Raw genomic sequence first — 19,238 nt, forward strand, 5'->3', positions numbered from 1 at the left:
CCGAATGGATATACATATATTTGCTTGCTTTTTTGTGTACACACGCCACCAAAAAAAAACTTTAATTTCATTTACTATTCAAGCAAAAACTAGTATTACACTTAATTCAATTTGAGTTTTCTATTTAGTGGTAGTTTTTTTTTATTATTCAGTCTATGCAATGTACAAAATTTGATTTTTTATTTCGATACACTGTGTTTTTATTTTAAATCGATCAAGAAATATGCAGACATTCTTTTGAATGCAAAATAAAAGGATATAAATTGAGTTGAACTGTAAACAGTGTCAATTTGAAGAAAATCGATTCGGAATGGTTGAAATATGTGTAATGGTTCACAATAAAACCATTTTATTAAAATGGCATTGGCAAGATTTTTTTTATGTATTTTGTCGCTTTTTCAATCGGTATATTGCATAAAATAAGAATCTTTGAATCTTATTGTCTATATTCAAGTGTTGGTTTTGTCGGTGTTGGTTTGTTACATATTTTGGATGATCGTACAAATATAGCAGGAGATAATTTTTTTTCTATTCCGTCTTTATTGTGGATCACTTCATTCATTCAGCTTTTATTTTGTCACTCCGTGTCTTCAGGTTTGGTTAGCGCTTGAATAAAATGATTACAGCTAGACATTGCGCGAATAGAGAGCGAGAACAGGTTTTGCAAGTGATAGAGAGAAAGAGTTAAAGCCATTTTATACAATATAGATCGGATTAAATGGATTCTTAATATGGTACATGCACACTAAATTTGGTTTTTGAATTAGATTAACACCATCGTCGCTCTATCAGTTTCTTCCTCGCTGTGTATTGATTTAGTTTGCAGTTTTGTTTCCCTCTTTCTCTTGTACTCATGAAACTACGTTACGACCGGGATTTGCACAATACACGGCATAATAATGTAATAATGGATACATTTATTACTTATGAATAAATCAATCGCACTTAATTTCTCTTTTAATGCATTTCCTCCAAGCGGATGCTAACGCAGCACCGTATCAGTTGACACTTTTATACTATGGCTTTTCAACGTATACAAATACATTTTCATTATTATTGGTGGTGGTGTTTGTTGGTTCATTCATATATTTTTTTCACTATTATTTCTGTTTTACAATTTCAATTTGTATGCTATTAATTTTGATTGATGTTTTTTTTTTTAATTCAATTTCAGCTGTTGCAGGGACAAAAATGTATATAATAACAAACCGGTTGCTTTTATTGCATATTTTTCGATTTGCGGTAAATGACACAAACACTATTTGGTCGATGTTTTAGTCATCCTTAATTCAATGTTATTATTAGTACATTTTTGTTTCTATTCCATTAGTACCTTCGTTGAATTGTTTTGATGAATCATTTTTTTTTCTTTCATCTGCTCCAATTATCATTATCGTATCGGCGTCCAACTCTTCTGCATTGCATTAAATTCATTTATATATTTATCCTATGGTTTTTGTTTTAAAAAGTCTCTAGAATATTTGTGTTTTTCATAATTTCGATCGAATTTGTGGAGTAAAAGGGGGAGAAATTATGTTCGATTTAGGTTTTGTAAACGGATGAAAAGACAGCATCTATGTCAGCCATATTTCGATCGCGACCACTTCGCATTGTCATCGGTGTGTCGACCGTCCATTTGTTTGCTTTGTAGAACATATCTTTGTACATTGTTGGACAGTTTTGTGTCTGTGGAAAAAGAAAAGACGAAACGAACACAAAAAATTATTTACAAAATAAGAAAAAAACAAGTCATTTGGATCGGGGTTAATTTCAGTTAGTTATTGACGTGACTGAGCCACACGAAAATATATTCCATAAAAGAGCAACTTTGAGAGCTTAATGCCAGCGATAAGCTTCTGGCTGGTTTTATGATTTTCGATGAAATCTTTCGAGTTAAGTACTTAATTCTTCTTCTCTTTTCTTAACATACAATAGTCCACTTTTCGTCGTGTTTGGGGCCAATCTCATAAACACTTCAACTTAGCTCACACGCTGCCATCGACACTCCAAATATTATTCTTTTTCAACCGTAATCCATTGTGTCTGTGCGCGCATGAATTGAATCGAAAAATAACAACGTATCAAATGAACTTCCCCCCAGTGACAAGTCACAATCACTTTTTGGCGTGCTTGTGTGTGGGGCGGAGGGAGAGTTTGAATGTGAGCAATGCATCGCAATAAAGACAGATTAAGTTTTCCCAAGTTTTATTTCGATTTTCTGCGCTTACTCTCCCATTCACAACCTCAACATTATTCCCACTTTGATTTTTTCTATGAAATGTGCACCGGATTTTCGTGTGTTTATTTTTGTATTTATTTTTTCTTCTTCTTTTAGTTAAACATTTTTACACTACCGAATTTAATCTCTTCGTTTTTTTCTACTTGCATCTGCGTCCCGACTGGGGAATATTAAAATCGAATTTTTCCACTCGCACTTCCACAAACTCTTTCATCGCTCTCTCCTCTCTCTTTTCATTCTTCCTATCCTTCTCTTTCTTCCGGTTATCACTCTTTCTTTCGCTTTCAGTTTTGATTCATACAAAAAAAAAATTCGCCGAAATTAAACATCGACTTCAGTGCACATAATCCGCGAAGAGACGAAATCCAAACACACCGACATAATTTCTCATGTGAAATGTTTATATTGGTACTTGAACGGTAGATTCGAAAGTCACAATATGAATTCAATTTTATTTTCATTCCAAAAGACGGAAAAAAAGTTGAAATGTTCGATACATTATAACGGATTCAATAAGTTGGATTCAGCAAGAGTTTGCTGCAAGTTAACTGAAAAGTGAATACAAAAAGTTATCGTCGAAAAAAAGTCATAATATACGTTCGTTCAACATAAATTCTTTCAGAATATTTAAAATTTACTTCTTAGTTCGTCGCGAGGAATAAAAGCGGAAAATATATCGAAAGTAAACATATCTCAAGTTTATTGAGAGAGAAAAAAATTTCCCGGTATTGGTTTCGGATTTTAATTTCTTGGATTTTCTGACAGGTTTCAATGCGGAATGATTTCATGTAGCTGTCATTTGATTGACACGCTGTTAATCTTTAGCTTGTTACGGTATGAAAAAGCATGTCGTGAATTAAAGATTGTGTAAAAAGGCATATTAACGAAAGCACTGTGCAATGATATTGTACATTTAATCAATGTAAATGCTGTCGTTCACTGTATGCTTCTTTTTCTTTTTACAACTTTCGTCGCAAATTGCTTCAAGCATTTTTCGTGCTTGAATTTATGCAAAATATGCTAGAGTGGTGCATATACAAAATTGCATTGAGACATTGTCTTGTCTCATGTCTGCAACTCTTTTTGATCGGTCACTACGGCAGCGCACCTGATGGCATGTGTGTGTGTGCGTAATAAGTTCAACAGAATTCAAATAACCACTTATTGCCGTACAATAATCGGTCAAAACTCTCTTACATTGTTCATTCCGTTTTTATCGCACACATTTGCCATTATCGCTGTTCGGCGCTTTTGTTCTTATGTTTTAATATTGAATTCTCAACTGGCGACAAAATTATCATTCAAGTTTTATTTTCAATTCAGAAAAGCGAAAATAAGAAGAAAAAACCCCCGTTAATCGGCGAAACGTTTTGCCATCTCGGCAATTGCTGAATGTGCAAATCGCATCAAACTATCGAATACTCAAGAGATAGTTAAAGACATGATTTCTTTGCATCGCAGAAGACATAAAAACAAAGTTAGCACAATTTCTTCTTTCGTTGTCATCGTATCGGAATAAGATGTAAATCGATTTTATCTTTGCAAAAGAGCAAAAGATAGAAAAATGACAAAAAAAAAAAAACTCAAGGAGCAATGATTTAAACGACACTTTTCACTTCCGACATAAACGATTTGCTAACAAGACATAAATTGTCATTGAAATGTATTCAATTCAATTTAAATCATCTCACAGAGATCGCAAAGTGAATGCAGTTTTGAATATGAGAATGCTGATGTATTTCAACCGGATTGGCGACATTGATTTGAACGCGTTTTATGGACAGATCACATTTAATAATATTACAATGAACATTTATTAATACCTTTGATTGCTTGAAATCGATGTTTGTTCGCACTGTGCGATGATGCAGATTTTGAACTGGTCTCGCATTATTACCGAGCGGCGCCTTTGGTGTTTGCTCCGATCCTTGCATTAGCCTTCGCAATGCATATAACTGGAAATATATAAAACGATACAATTGCATTTGAGAAAATTTATTGAATAAACGATAAATTACTTTACAAAGATCGAACTACAGCTAAGATAAAGGGACATTGAAATAAATTCACCTCTTGCTTTGTTATATAAATCGGCTTGTTCAAAATAATCCAAACTGTACTCTCCCAGCAACCGGGGTGCGTAGTGGATCCTTCATAGGTCATGTACGCATCAGTGTTCGGAATCAATGAACGCAACGAAATATGTCTAACCGGTGTGGAAGATCCTATGAACAAAATAAAAATTCAAAAAATGATATCATTGGATGATGGTGTCAATTAAAATAAAGTTATTCAATCATTCATTCATATTATTTACATGAACATGTAAAAAAACGGAAATCAGTTAGATTTGATACATTGTAGTGTGTTTTAAGTTGAGCCATCAACAATTTTTTTGTTGAATAACATTTAGAATGATTGCCCGAGAATGAAAGCGAGACTGACAGTTAGCATATTGAAATGTAACACCACCATACAAAATATGCTGACTGTCAACACTTTTTGTATGGCGGTGTTACATTTCAATAAGTTGTGAATAGAAGTCTCGCTTTCATTCTCGGGCATTCAAATCATAGTATGATTTAATTGATATACATGCATAAGCACGCTATATATGTGCCAAATTAATCATTTGAAATCCATATTCCACTGTTGTATTCTCAATAAAACTATTTTTAAATTCAAACAGTTCCTTCAGAATTCTTTTCGGTGTACTTTTTTTGCTGTAATTTCTTAGTACAATGTCAAAGAATAAAGGGCAAATGTGTCATTAGTATAATCATTCGATATGTTCAGAGAAATAATAACAACGCTAACAATGTAAATTCAAATGATAATAAAAATCCGCTCCATCGAGTTATAATGCAAAAAATGCTGACACAATGAATTTCAAAAATTGATTAAGATTTCTTAAACAACACACTAAACATATTCGAAACTGTAATTAATGAAGTGCGTATGGAAGAAGTATATAAAAAACGGTTGAAAGATGATAAAATAAACAACAAAGTGAAACAACAAATATGTGGAGCCCATAACGACTCATTTAGCAAGAAAATGAAAATCCGTACAAATCATATGCATATTAGCCAGCATTCTGTGCAGAATTTCTTTTTTATTCGAATATTATATCTTTGTTTTTTTTTTAAATGTCATGCTTTTTTTTGTTTAAGGATGTAAAAATGTGATATTCAATTCGTTTGACGTAATAGCTGCTGTTTTGCACCCATTTATATAAAGAAATATTATCTTTATCCACAAAGTCGAGTTATTTCTTGAAAAATTATTCAAAAATAGAGAGATTGATAATTTGTGCTGTAAACACATTTTTGAGTGTTTAGATAAAAGCATTAATATCAGCATTTTTATGTTTTCTCTGAATGCATTATTTATACAAAAACAGCATAACCGTTTATAAACACACAAAAAACGACATTTCAGCATAAGCGAAGGAAGGATTTTTATTTAAATAAAAGATCGGTTTAGCTCAGTATTTTGCAAATCTTCAAAGTGAATTGATCGCTGTTATTAAAAACGACGAAAGAGCAGAGCTCATATAAATAGAGCTAAAGAAAATTTTACAATTTAAAAGCAAAAAATTGCATTTTTATTACATTTCTTTCAACGTTTGATCATAATGTATAAAGTAGAGCAAGGATTAGATGTGGTCACTACAGATGATCAAAGCTCAGCCGCAAAAATTATGATGTTTGTTAAAAGTAATGCCAAGAAAATAAGTGATTGTGAAAATAAGAATATCATACTTGTAATGGGAAATACTGGTAAATATATATAAATTTGTGGAAAAATAATTAAGACCGAGTTCTGATGATGTCTTTCATTTTCATAGGAGCGGGAAAAACCACTCTAGTTTCACTAATGACTAAAGTAAAACTAATCTCGGAAGAAACGGTTTCCAATTCTGGTGAATTTATAATATCAGACGAAAAACATTTGATTAGTGGAATATCAACAACAGAGTCACAAACAGTAATACCAAATTTAATGGTTCATGCAAGAAGCGGTGCAATCTATTTTGACTGTCCTGGTTACAATGACACACGAGGTGTGGCAAACGATATTTCGGTCTCCTATTTCTGTCGAACACTAATAGAAAAATCCAGTTCAATTAAGTTGGTATTTGTGGTCAGCTTTTCGTCAGTTCAAAACGGTTCTGGGCATCGTCATGATTTTCTGAATTTGGTAAAACATGCAATCACTTTTATTAAAGATATTAACAAATATGCTGACGGAATTGCATTGATTGTTACGAAAGTCGAAAATCGTTTTATTATGAAAAGTGGCCAAATTCAATTGGTTGATGACAAAGCAATAATCGATACGATCGCTGTTTTTCTCCAACAAGTTATAAGCGATTTAAAACATCAAAACGATGAATATTTGGAGAAAGAAGAAGAGAACAACAAAATGATCGAATTTATTGAAATATTTTTGAAAAGAAATAACAACTGCTACGATCGCATTGGAATTTTTCGATTTCCAAATCAGAATGGACCCATTAAAGACATTGAAATTTTACAAAAAGAACGCCGGTGCATCAAACGTATAATACACGACCATCTATCTTATGTTCCAAAGGCGAATGGCGATTTTGGTTACACAGTTTCAGACGATACAAAAAATCGCATCCATAACATACTTGAAGAGATGCAGAGTCATTTATTGAATGATGTGGAATGCATCGGTAACGAAATAAAACAGTTCTATGTCAAACAAGAAGGGTCTACTATTGATCTAAAATTGTTGATCAACGTGATGTCCACAGCATATGAGAAAATATCCGAAGTGAGATATGATCAAATAAATCTTTTTGCGGAAAACTTTCTAAGTGTCGCGAGAAATTTGAACATAAAAATATCCAATCAAAATAAGAAAACATTTTTGGATGACATTGATTTGGTCCAATTCCTTCTGTTGGTGAGCAACGCTAATTTATCATATTCATTTCACATTTCAAATGGCTTGACTGATATCAAACAGTATTTAGATGAATCACATCGATGGTATAATTTCTTAATGACTTTCCATGACAAATTGTGCGCGTACGATGTTCAAAATAAACTGAAATATTATGAAGCAGACAAAAATAATTTGATGCGCCAGTGTGACATACAGAAAAATGTGTACCGAAATATTGAAAGTATCGGCTTAAAATCACTAGCTGAAAATGTTGGTTGCCAAACTTATTACACCGTGGAAAATATTCGATTGAATTACTTCAAGTTAAAAACGCTCCATGAAATATTACATCGAGCGTTGGACGGTACTTTTGAAACCAATCGCACGAAAAATAAATTGGTGGTGAAAGGATATAATGTGAAAATCAAAGATATTGATAATATAAGCAGTGAAGCGATCAAATATGTGGAAATATTTGCAATCAACAATTTATACATCGATGCTGATATCGATAAAACTGGTCAAAATGCACAAATTACGTTCATTGCACCAAATTGGCATGTAATCGGTGATCGTCAAATTATTTTAAATGGCGAAGATGGAAAATCACATTCGGAATCACATGCAGACGGAGAAGAGGGAACCGATGGCAAGCCAGGCAATCCGGGAGGTGCATCCGGTAATTTCTTTGGCTTTGGTCATAAGTCCTTCAACGATGAATATCTCAAAATGTATTTAAGAGGTGGAAATGGTGGATCGGGACAAGACGGTCGAAAAGGTTTGTGTGAAATGTTTTATCTGCACATACGCAAACTATATATTTTAATTTTCTTTCAGGAGCAGATGGATTCGATAGCAAGACACCAACCACTCCATCGTGGTTCATGTTAAATCCATGGAAAGAAAAATGTGATCTAGAGCATAAAAAATCAAGTTTATTCGACGCATTCATCTTTGGTAAAAATTCATACAAAGTCATTGAAAAAAAAAGCAAAAAGCCCGGGAATGGCGGCAATGGCGGAGTTGGAGGTATAAATATAAATTAAAAAAATATAGATGAAAATAATGATATTTTTTATCGTATTTTTTGTAGGTTTGGGCGGATCGGGTGGTAACATTCTTATCAACGGTTTCAAAGAGTATCCAAATTTTATCATTTCCAGAAATAAAGGCAAGTAAATCTCTTAATATTTTCCACTTTAATAAATAATTGGCGAGTTTCATTGACTACATCAAGTTTTAAAAACCAACACAGGTTCCGATGGTATGCATGGAAAAGGTGGATCCGGTGGAATTGCAGGTTGCAAAACGGCTGTTGAAGCAGAATACATACATATTTTGTACTTTTTGGAATTTTCATGGAACAAGAACATTACTAAATCGGATACGAATTCTCGTGAAAATGGAAGCAATGGTCGTATTGGAGGCAATAATAAAGGTATAAAACATCCAGATGAATCAGAGTCGTTTCACAACATTTCCGGAATTATTACCGATTATAAAAACTATGCGGAAGCCAAAAAGAAAAGTACTATGCATGAATCTTATATAAATGATTTCATAGCCGATTTAGATGTGAAACTGGACGATATAAAAAAACAGAAATCAGGTAGATTTAGTAGTTTTTTTTTAAAGCTAAGCCATCAACACATTTTTTGTTGAATAACATTTAAAATCATAGTATGATTTAATTGAAATCCATGCATAAGCACGATATATAGGTGCCAAATTAATCATTTGAAATCCATATTCCACTGTTATATTCTCAATAAAACTTAAAAATAAAATTCAAACAGTTCCTTCAGAATACTTTCCGGTGTTCTTTTTTTTGTTGTAATTTCTTAGTTTTCAAGCAACTGCATCAACTCAAGTTCCTACATTATATGCACATACAATGCGATCGGTAGTTTAATTGCAATGAATATAGCTGCACATCAAATACAGCGAAAAAATGGGTAAAAGTGAGTTTGACTGCAAATCCAAAGACACACTGTTATTAACATTTTGCACATATTAACCGAACTTCGGGTGACGATGCTATGCAAACGTACCGACGAAAAAAGTAAACCGCTAGAAAAAAATTCTCAATTTAACACGACTGTCACATTAAATGTTGGTTGGCTGGCTGAATGGTGAGTACTTGCGTTCCATTTTTTTTTTGCTTTACCCCCTCTCTGTCTCTGTCTTAATTTCATGAGACTTGTGTAGCAATAGCAATGCATTGTATGCGATGAGTTTTCTTTTGCTGTCGGTCGCAAATATTTTCTCCCCGAAAATTACACAGATCGCCGGTCACCAACAAGAAGACAACAACTGAGTATACATGAATGAAAACAATAAATATATTGTCGCTAGCATTCGGATGCAATGTCTGTGCTGTGTACTTGATGCGCATTTCTACATATTGTGTTCTGGTTCATTTTGGTTATTTCTACGGGCTGGAGGTGATACAATGAACGACAATTGTCTTTCTTGTGTTTTTGCGGATCGTTGTCGTCGGCTTAAAAGATTGATGCAGCAATAGCAGTAGCAAATAGCTTTACCATACTTCTAAATAATATTCGGGGATTTTGGCATGTGTATGTGTGTGCGGATGTCTCGAGTGGTAAACAATTCCATGAATATCCATTTTTTGTCTCTCTCTCGACAATTCACACAGTTCAGTGCAGTTCTAAAATTGATTTCGTTGTATGTGCTCGTCGCTGTTGTCGTCATTTTCGCCAAAGTTAGGAATTCACATGTGAATTTTAACAAATTTGCGTATTTCTCGTCCGTACTTGTATGTATTCAAAATTAGAAAGTATTTACTGTGAAACGAAATGAATGAAACCGACAATTTTACTGTTTGTGCAAGTTTCAAGCAATAATATACCATTCCGAATGGTTATATATGTTTTGATGTCGCCTGGCTGATGTCAGCTCAATGCTGTTGCGTTCAATGTAGCAAACACACTGTAACACTGAAGAATACATTGGACTAAACGATAGAGAAAATAGAAGTTCGTTTTTTTTAAATATCCTTACAGCATGTAGGGAAAGTTTGTGCAAATCGGTAGACGGTAAATAAAGCGTGAGCATGATATAGTTTGAGTGATAAAGTCGACGAGAATGTTAACGATGGTGGCGGCGACGACGGCGGCCACAACGACAACAATGACGGCAGCAGCATGAACATAACGACTTGTCACACATGACACGGCACATTGCCAACACACTGAGAGCAGTGGGGTATTGTGGAGAGAAAATAGAATATCACAATATCACAAACAAGGGTGCAATAAAGTTATTTGAATACACTCGGCAAAGTTGTGCAACTGTAATAAAAGTCAGCGTGAAGAACAAAGCACAGAACGAATTGAATGCAGAGAAAGAGAAGAAGAAAAAAATTGGCAAAAACGAAGCAAAAAATTACTTCAGTTTAAGAAAATTGAAGTTTTGAATAAAACTATGCCATTCAAATTTTCGATTCCAAAAGTGAAGCGACTGTGTCTCACAAAGATTTAAATTTTACGTATTTTGTTTAGACGTTCATCATATTTCCATATAAAAGTCATTATCAAACAACACTTATGCGTCAAAAGCAGTTCAAGTAAATTCACATCTCAATACGTTGACACACGTACTTCTTAGTTGAGTGTGCGTGTGTGTGCCATTGTACAAATAAAATCGGCATTAAATTCGAGATTTTGGAGAATACAGAGATACGTAGTGATTTTTGACACTTTGTATTTACATTATTTTTGCATAAATGCATCAATCGTTGGAAGAGATAGCAAAATGCACTCTCAGTTTTTTTTTGGTGAAGTTTGAATAATCGATCAGACTTAATGCACTGTCGAAATTCATTAATTATTCGAATTTTGGTTCCGTATTTTATGCAAAAGATAAATTGGAGAAATGTCAACAAAGAATATAAATCGTTAAAACGAGGTCCCAAATTAATTGTCACCTCGAAATGAGCTGCGCTGCGAATCGATGCTCTGCACATACACATCTGTCTTTATATACATATATGTATGTGTATACGATGTGCAAACATTGTCGTTCGAAACCAATTACAATTATTTATTTTGCATATTGAAACACACTCACACACGTTCGCGTACATTTATCTGTATGTTTCGTCTGTAAAACAAAGGGGATAGAACAAAAGAGCAAATGAGCGTGGGAGTGAGTGAAAAAAAATGAATGGAAGAGGTAGTGAAACAGAGCCGTCTGCAGTCGCGACTCTGAACATTGATCACCCTCGCTTGTGTGCTGACACTATCATTATAAATTACACGGTATTAATATTCATTTGCCAATTTATTCAATGTCATGTGGCAGCAACACCGTCCAATGTGTTATTGTTACAGTGCATCCGTTCTGCTCCTATTCCACTGCACAACCAAATGTGTCGGAATCGAAAAATCGTCATTATTTGCGGATGCAATGAACCTGTGTGTGTGTATGCTCTTTCGCATCTCATTTATCCACATTTTCGATGCACAACTGACCATTCAAGATCTATACGAATTTTGTGCTGGCCATTGACGAGCAAAAAATGAGAGAAAGCAATCGCCAATGCATGTGCAACAAACAAAGCTCTTCACATATGTTACAATGAATAAAATGCATTTTATCAGTGTCGCAGGTTAGCTAAACAGTAATCTAACCAAATTGATGTGCACATGCATACGCTTTGACTTGCATAATTTTGCTAATTTTCAACTACACCATCATTACCAACGCCACAACCATGCACACATCTATAAATTATACAAAAAAACAACATTTCATTGACTTTGACATTCTTGGCGTTACTCCGTATGTATGGCCGTTGATTAATCACATTAAACAGTATCTATTGCATTATCATCATAATAATCAGCTCTCTTTTGATGGAAACTATTTGCTTTGATCAAAAACCCATTCAGGTTTTTTTTACATTAAATGGAATCTTACCATCATCAGCTTAAAACTCAAAGCATATTGTGTTTTTTGAAATAATACACAATCTTTTTTATTATATGGATGTTAATTTTTTTTATACCTCGGGGGAAAAAATCCCTTTGTTCTTGTGTGAATCGATACCATTTCACCATGTTATTAATATTATTCCCATTAATAAATCAACCACATTTTTTAAACATATCACAATTTTAATACAAATTACCGCAACACATCACAGCACACACCGTGTTTCACTTCTACCAATCTTCGTCATTCTCCCTCTACAAACCGAAATATAACCATTTTCCATGCACGGATGCCAGGCGGTGGCGTATGCGTTTTTAATTACTTGTCATCAGTGTAACGAGTCATAACCTGCGAATTACCGTTATTAAATTCATAGAATTTATGAACGACATGAAATCACGTACATAATTCGTTTGAATATAAAGCGCATCGAATAATTTCACTCTTTCCTTCTACCGCCTTTTCTATATCTCTCTCTCCCTCTCTCTCCGTGTCGAGTATATCTTTCATCATTGAAAAAACTGAAATCGTCGAATGCAAATAAAGAGCCGTCGTCGTTGTCGGTGTCGATGTCGTTGTAATGGTTCCATCGTACACGCTTCAGACAGACGAAGTGTTGCTCTTTGGCAAATATAAAAGAGTGAGAGATTTCTATCTGCTTGATGTTTTCATTAAGTTAAATTTCATAATAAAATAAACTCGATGCTGGTGTATACCAACAATGACTCTTTTCATAAATACAAAAGGAAAACATTTACATTTTCAATGATGAGGAGATCGTTCCGCGTTTGAAATCATCTCAACCAAGTTGACACATAAATTATGTACACTCAAGGGTTTTTGGCCAAACTTTAGATAACAGCGGATAATAATGTTCGTGTGAAAATTGCTTTCATTCAATGAAAATTCATTCTGCACTCAAAAGTAATATTGAAGGTGTATTCATGAGCACAAATAGTTTATTTATCAAAAGCCGAAATGGCCCTGATAACTTTATCAATCATGCGCTGATAATCGACATCATGCAATTGAATTTAATGTTCGTGCCAAAAGTAAACAATTTTCATTTGCACACATGACACAAGACACTCACAAACACAACACAAAAGCATAAAAGAGTGAAATTGCTTAATGAAAACATACTCATACAGCTCAAGTGGATGATGATGAAATGAATGAATCAACCAAAGCAAGTGCTCTTTCACTTTTGTTAACTCTCCGCTCTATCACTTACTACACACCATTATATATTACTTTGTATAGGATGTGTGCTCGATGCATGCACAAGACTCTTGATTAAATACCGAGATATTTGCACCACCGTTTGGGTAAATGTGCGTGTATGTGTGCTGTGAGAAAGAGAGAGTTGGAACAATTTAATCACAACGTAAACTTGTATGTGACATTGTTTCGACGAAAACACATATCCGTAGGTGGCATCAGTACATATTAGGAGAAAATCTCACGTCACGATTCGATCGATGACTTTTGTTTACATTTTGATAGTTTAATACTCTTCATTTATGCAGTTCATTGGCTCAACCATTTCGGTATGGCGTCCATGCAATAATTATTAAAATACAATACAATGCATTCCACTTCATTTGCATAACAGAATTGGCGGTAAGTGTACGAGCGGTGAACTTCTGAGTGAAAGATTTTACAAAAACAATCGTTTCTGTTGGGACGAATAGCAAAAACGTGATAATTTGTTATATCACACAGCATCATTGATTGCGTATTTGTGTTGAAAAATGCATCATAAAATAGGTCAAAAGTTAACGAAAAGTTGGGAGAGAAAAAACTTGTCGAAAAACTGCAAATCTGCTGTGAAAATTACACAAATTGAGTACGAAAAGTTCAAGAATCAAAAAAGAAATCAAAAGCGCAATAACGAACGAAGAATAACAGTAATCGTTATCTCAAAAATGATATTTATCTCATAAATACTCGTAGATCACCAACTTCTCTCAACATCGATAATGTTTTAATGATGTTAACAATAATGAACATAATCTTGATGCGTTTTTTCTTCTCTCTGACCCCCTTCCAGTCTTTTTTTCCCTTTTTTCTTTTTTCTTCGTGTCTTCAAGTCTTTTGTCAGTGGTAGCCGCGTTGTTAAAATGATATTTTTAACGACGGAATTGTGATTGTTGGATAAAAAAGTTAAATAAACTTTTGACTCTTTTTTTTTCTTCCTCTTTGACCCCATTTCCACGGTGGCTGATGGTTGACGTTGATGTTGCGGTCGAAGCGTCGGAAGCTACTAAGAAACCGAACAAAAACCGGATGTGTATCACAATAATAAAGTTTCATCGACAATAATATAATTAGATTTGTATGTAGCGGTTTCTCAAATCTCATTCGTATTGTCGGATCCCTTTGGCTGAAACCGTCATGTGACGGAGATGATGATTTGCAGTTGTGCAAACATAACAGCAGAAAATTGAATTGTGTTCGCTCAAGGAAACGGATTCGGATTCCAGTTCCGATATTCTCTATGACGTAATTGAAGATAATTTGATTTTGGTTGCTGTGTGTTTGTGTGCGTGTGCGCGTCGTTCCATTCAAACTTTTACTTTTTGTCCGCAGAAAATTTACTGTGCCAATGAAAACAGTTTGACATTTGATTTTGTTGCCAGCCCTATCCATGGCATTCCGATGCGTTTCACTGGGTTTCCGCCTAGGGGATATCCATGCGAATTAGAATTAGCACATTAGCAAAAAAATAGGGAAATTTACATGAAGAAAATAGCAAAATTAGCAATAAATAGCAGAATTAGCACTGTACACGTATATACTTTAGTAAGCATTTATTCTTGAATATATTGAAATAATTAATTAAAATAAAATTCACAAAACAAACGAATTGAATAGTGTTGAACTAAAATGTATCAAAATATGTAGTTAAATACGCTTTTTCTTATTTTTAAATAAAAATATATTCAATGGCACGTAACCAAGCACGTTTCATCTGTATTAACTACAATTTACGAATTGCAATCGGAAATGTAGATTTGATGACAGATTTCTTACTGAAAACGTATACGCTAGTGCCTGCTTCAAATATACACGTTGAAAGTGTCAACTTGAAACATTTACGTAAACACATTTCGGTTATTCGATCATGCTGTCAATCTGACGTATGCAATATTTTTGACGTACTAGAAAAATTAGCAAAAAATAGCAGTATTAGAACAAACTAGTAGAAATACTAGCAGAATTAGTGAAAAATAGAGAGAAATAGCGTTTATTATTATAAATTATTCGATCTGCAATTCACGGTTATCCCCTTGGTTTCCGCTTTCGGTTTCCACAAAAATCCAATTTTTTTTCTGCTTCTTCTGTTTGTGCTCGGTTCAATTTGCAGTGGAGCAAAAACAAATTTGCCAATGCTTTGAACTTCGCGATCTGAATGCTATTCGAATTCATTGGAAATGCTTGCTTTCACAGTGTGCAACACAAAGAACACGAAACCAATGAAAAGTAGAAGGGTAAAGTTTTCGAGTCAATTCTTCTTCGCATCAAAGAGTTCTCCCTTTACACAGCCGAAAGATGAATGTTTTGTGTGTGGCGAATCGCTACAAGTGCCAAGCACGAAAGAATATTTTCATTTAATTTTCAATGGTTTCTTTCAATCGCAATCATCTTGATATAGTTTACCATTTGATTTGCTTGTCTCAATTTGATATCCCCATGGAATGTACGGTTACCGTTTGAAATATGATCGAATCAAATCAAAAAAGAAAGACACACACACACAAAGACGCAAAAAAAAAAGCAAACAAAATTCACTCTTGCAAATGCTCTCCCACGCATTCCACCACTCTATGAATTTTGGGTCATGTCGTAATTCTGTATATACGTCTTTTTTCTCTCTTATGCACCGCACAAAGCGAAAGACTTTTAAATGAAAGTAAAAACTCAATTTTTATACCAGGTAAATTCAATACAGATCGCTTTTTTTTCTCACAATATTTTTTTACTATTACATAAATACACATTAAAAAACTCGAATAAACTACAATATTGGAATAAATTTAAAATGGAATATATCGCGAAATTTCCTGCACAAATCCATTAACATTGTTTTGTATGCCGCCGACTAATTGTCCGGGTCGCCAATTATTTGGATTCTGTATGAACGAAAGAAAAATATAATCAACACGTGTGGAGGAAAATGGGTTAATGTCGCGTGATCGAAATGTGAATTTAATGAAGAAAATTGATGTTACCAAAGCTGCAATTGTATCAGGTACGTTGATTTCATAGACGGGCCTTTCATCGTTGGTATTTTGGTCGTTTAGAACGGAACCAGCGCCAGCAGAAACGGGCGTATCATATCCACCACTGCCTGCATTTGGATTACCATAGCCAAATAATCCGTTAAAAAAATCAGACAAACCTTGACCCAATAAACCCAAATAACTTTGGCCATTGGGATCATCACTAAGCGCGCCATTTCCGCCGCCACCATGTCCACCAAATGGTGGACGATAGAATGGATTTGGCTCGCAATCATAATACCCTCCGTAGTGATCGTAATGTGAACTATCACTTACTGGTCTATTGTTATCCGTTGCAGCAATTGCTGAAACGCTTTGACTGCCTGGATTCACTTGATACCGATTCGGTTGATAGCCGAGAAAGTAGAAATTTAAATCATATAATGTTCGTCCATCGCCGAGTCCACTATTTCGTCCGCGTCCACCTCTACGACGCTTTCCACCATAATTTGAATAAACTGGCACACACGGCCGTTTTCTTGTGCCAAAACGTCGACTTTCCGATTGATCTATTAATTCGGCCGATTGATCGTTTGGCGCTTGATCGTTTATGTCTTCATAAGCGCTATAATCGATTTTATTCGATTGAAGTCGATTAAATTCGGAGTTTTGTCGTTTGTATATATCTAATCGTTGTCTTTGCACCGCACTTGCATCTATGGCCGGATAGCAATTCACTTCGGATGAAAATCTCATCACGAAAATCACTAATAAAAAATAAAACTGATCCCAACACAATTTTCACTATCATTAAGATGTCGATTTTTATCTTATGTTTCGATGAAACACTTACCCTTCTCATGGTTCAGGCTTAACTCGACATTGATTCTTGATTATTTGGAAAAATTCGCTTAAATTTTCATTCACCGTTAATAGTATGGTTGTGCGATTCATTCGGTACCGTTACTCGTGTCAGACTAAACAATGAATGGAGTGCGAATTTTTGCACAGGTTGCAAAAAGTGCCAATGAAAAAACTAGCGTCCAAAATAGGCAGCATTACCATTTTTTATTTCGCACACTTCAAAACTCGAAGCGAATTTTTGTTTTGTTTAGAAAACGAAAGTGAGTTCACGTTTTATGATATACGTAACATTGTTGTATGCGAAAAAGAAACAAAACAAATTCGATTGTCGTAATGCCAATCCAACTTTTAAAGAATAAACTACCCACGTTCGGTTGATTCTCTTACGCATCGAACCGTTGACGGCGCCCAAAAGAAAGCCAACGAAATCATTCCACTGCCACCATTTCGGATTATCTTTATACGCATTTCTTGTTCAAGATTTTACGATCGAATACGTCGACTATGAAACTAATGAGCTTCAAACGTCTGCAAAATTAATTACTTCCAAACCGATACTGAACAGCTCAAAATGTATTTTTGATTGACATTGTTTTGTTCGAAATACACTTTGAAAAGGGTCATATAATTCGTCTCAACATTTTCTTCATTCCATTCAATGCAAATATGCTCCGTGTATAATTTTCCGCATCAGTGATTTTAATGCGAATTTTTTTGTTGCAGTAAAAATAGTTCTCGTCCAAACACGTTGCATCATCGGCATTATCATAAGATTAGTTTCGATTACAAAATCGCCCGTGAATCAGTCGCCTCAATGCCCGAATAAAAATCTAATGATTTACCATACAAAAGTGCAAATTAGATAGCATCCATACAAAGTAATAGCAGTGCCCCCGCATTGTGTGCCAGTTACACTAAATTGACTCGGATGACTTGAACAAAATGAATATATACGCGCTATGATTGAGTATTTAACGTGCGTGCGGTCTGCTATTGTGTCATTCATCACAGCGAGCGCATTTTATGAACTGCCAAGCGAGCGCGGATTTTTTTTTTCTTCATTGTAGTCCACGTTGTGTTTTTTCTCTTTCTTCACAGTCATATGGCCAACGAATGATGTGTTGTGCCATGCTATTGTTCTGTGTGGGAATTTCGGTTCATCGGTGCTATGCTCTTATAACCGCGATTTTATTGTTGCCACTGTTGGCCTTTCAATTTAATAATTACAATACGAATTAATGTAATAAAAATATTATTTTTTGCGCTTTGGTTTCAGTTCCTCTTATGGTATGTGCTGTTTTTTTATTAGAGGGTGCGATTACAACGTTTTTGCACTTGTACACAGCAAAAATAATAATAATTAAATAGTATTTTGCTCGAGTTCTTGTAAAATAAATTAAATCCACAGAATCTAACACGATTTTAATGACATTGCTATGCGATAGCGCACTGTCGCAAGATTCATACCAAAGTGGCATTTTAATTGAAGCAAAAAAAATGTGCATGAAGTAAGAATAAAATATGCTTTTCAGAAAAAGACTAACTTTGGCACGCTTTCGTTTCCAACGGCCACTTTGACATTGTAAACAAAGTGCTAAAAATGAATGAAAAACCAAAGTTTCAATGTGATCAACATTCAAATGTTATTACAGAATTGACATTCAATTCACAGACAAAACGCGGCGAGTTTATCTCGTTGTAACAACACTTTTTTTATATATATATATATTTTTAAACCTTGCGTCATCGAAAAGGTTATCAGTAGTCGCGGTGTTATGCTTAAATTAACACCAACATCTCTATCTCTCATCACAAAAACAACTTTCTCCTTCTATTTTTCCCCTCTCAATATTCGCAAGCTCGCACTTCTTTATTAATTTTCATATATTCACACGCATTCGTACATCTGAGTCAATCGTTTCATTGAGTAGAATGTGTGCGTTTGTGGTATGTGAAGCACCATCAATTTACCGCATAAAATTACACTGTTAATGTCTTGAGAAACGTCTTAATTATAGAAAAAAGTATTA

At 34.4% G+C, this 19,238-nt stretch overlaps 3 protein-coding genes across 6 annotated transcripts in view; 1 reads left to right on the forward strand and 2 right to left on the reverse strand.

Annotated features, from left to right (window-relative positions):
- Positions 1-1,138: 1,138 nt before the first annotated feature.
- LOC116341905 (carbonic anhydrase-related protein 10) overlaps positions 1,139-19,238 on the reverse strand; it is a 78,184-nt gene continuing 60,084 nt past the window's right edge. For both annotated transcript variants that reach the window (XM_031769252.1, XM_031769253.1), the window contains exons 7-9: positions 4,310-4,464; positions 4,063-4,194; positions 1,139-1,686 (exon numbers count right to left, since the gene is read on the reverse strand). In XM_031769252.1, the coding sequence (XP_031625112.1) occupies positions 1,543-1,686; positions 4,063-4,194; positions 4,310-4,464 (431 nt within the window). In that variant the 3' untranslated portion in view covers positions 1,139-1,542. The remainder of the gene's footprint in view (positions 1,687-4,062; positions 4,195-4,309; positions 4,465-19,238) is intronic.
- On the forward strand, positions 5,844-8,879 carry LOC116341903. 3 transcript variants are annotated; one of them, XM_031769248.1, is made up of 6 exons: positions 5,844-6,021; positions 6,090-7,177; positions 7,241-7,937; positions 7,997-8,188; positions 8,253-8,330; positions 8,415-8,879. In XM_031769248.1, exons 1-6 carry the CDS (start codon positions 5,877-5,879, stop codon positions 8,819-8,821), a joined length of 2,607 nt encoding a protein of 868 aa, XP_031625108.1. In that variant the 5' UTR covers positions 5,844-5,876; the 3' UTR covers positions 8,822-8,879. The 3 variants fall into 3 exon arrangements, with proteins under 3 accessions (XP_031625108.1, XP_031625106.1, XP_031625107.1); XM_031769246.1 differs by having other exon boundaries at positions 6,090-7,937; XM_031769247.1 differs by having other exon boundaries at positions 6,090-7,937; positions 8,003-8,188.
- On the reverse strand, positions 15,825-17,348 carry LOC116341906. Its single transcript, XM_031769254.1, has 3 exons — positions 17,198-17,348; positions 16,354-17,127; positions 15,825-16,254 (listed from the first exon to the last, which is right to left on the reverse strand). Exons 1-3 carry the CDS (start codon positions 17,204-17,206, stop codon positions 16,159-16,161), a joined length of 879 nt encoding a protein of 292 aa, XP_031625114.1. The 5' UTR covers positions 17,207-17,348; the 3' UTR covers positions 15,825-16,158.

This window comes from Contarinia nasturtii, unplaced genomic scaffold (genome assembly GCF_009176525.2).
Source record: "Contarinia nasturtii isolate CC-2019 unplaced genomic scaffold, AAFC_CNas_1.1 Cnas_scaffold_810, whole genome shotgun sequence".
Classification (NCBI taxonomy): domain Eukaryota; kingdom Metazoa; phylum Arthropoda; class Insecta; order Diptera; family Cecidomyiidae; genus Contarinia; species Contarinia nasturtii.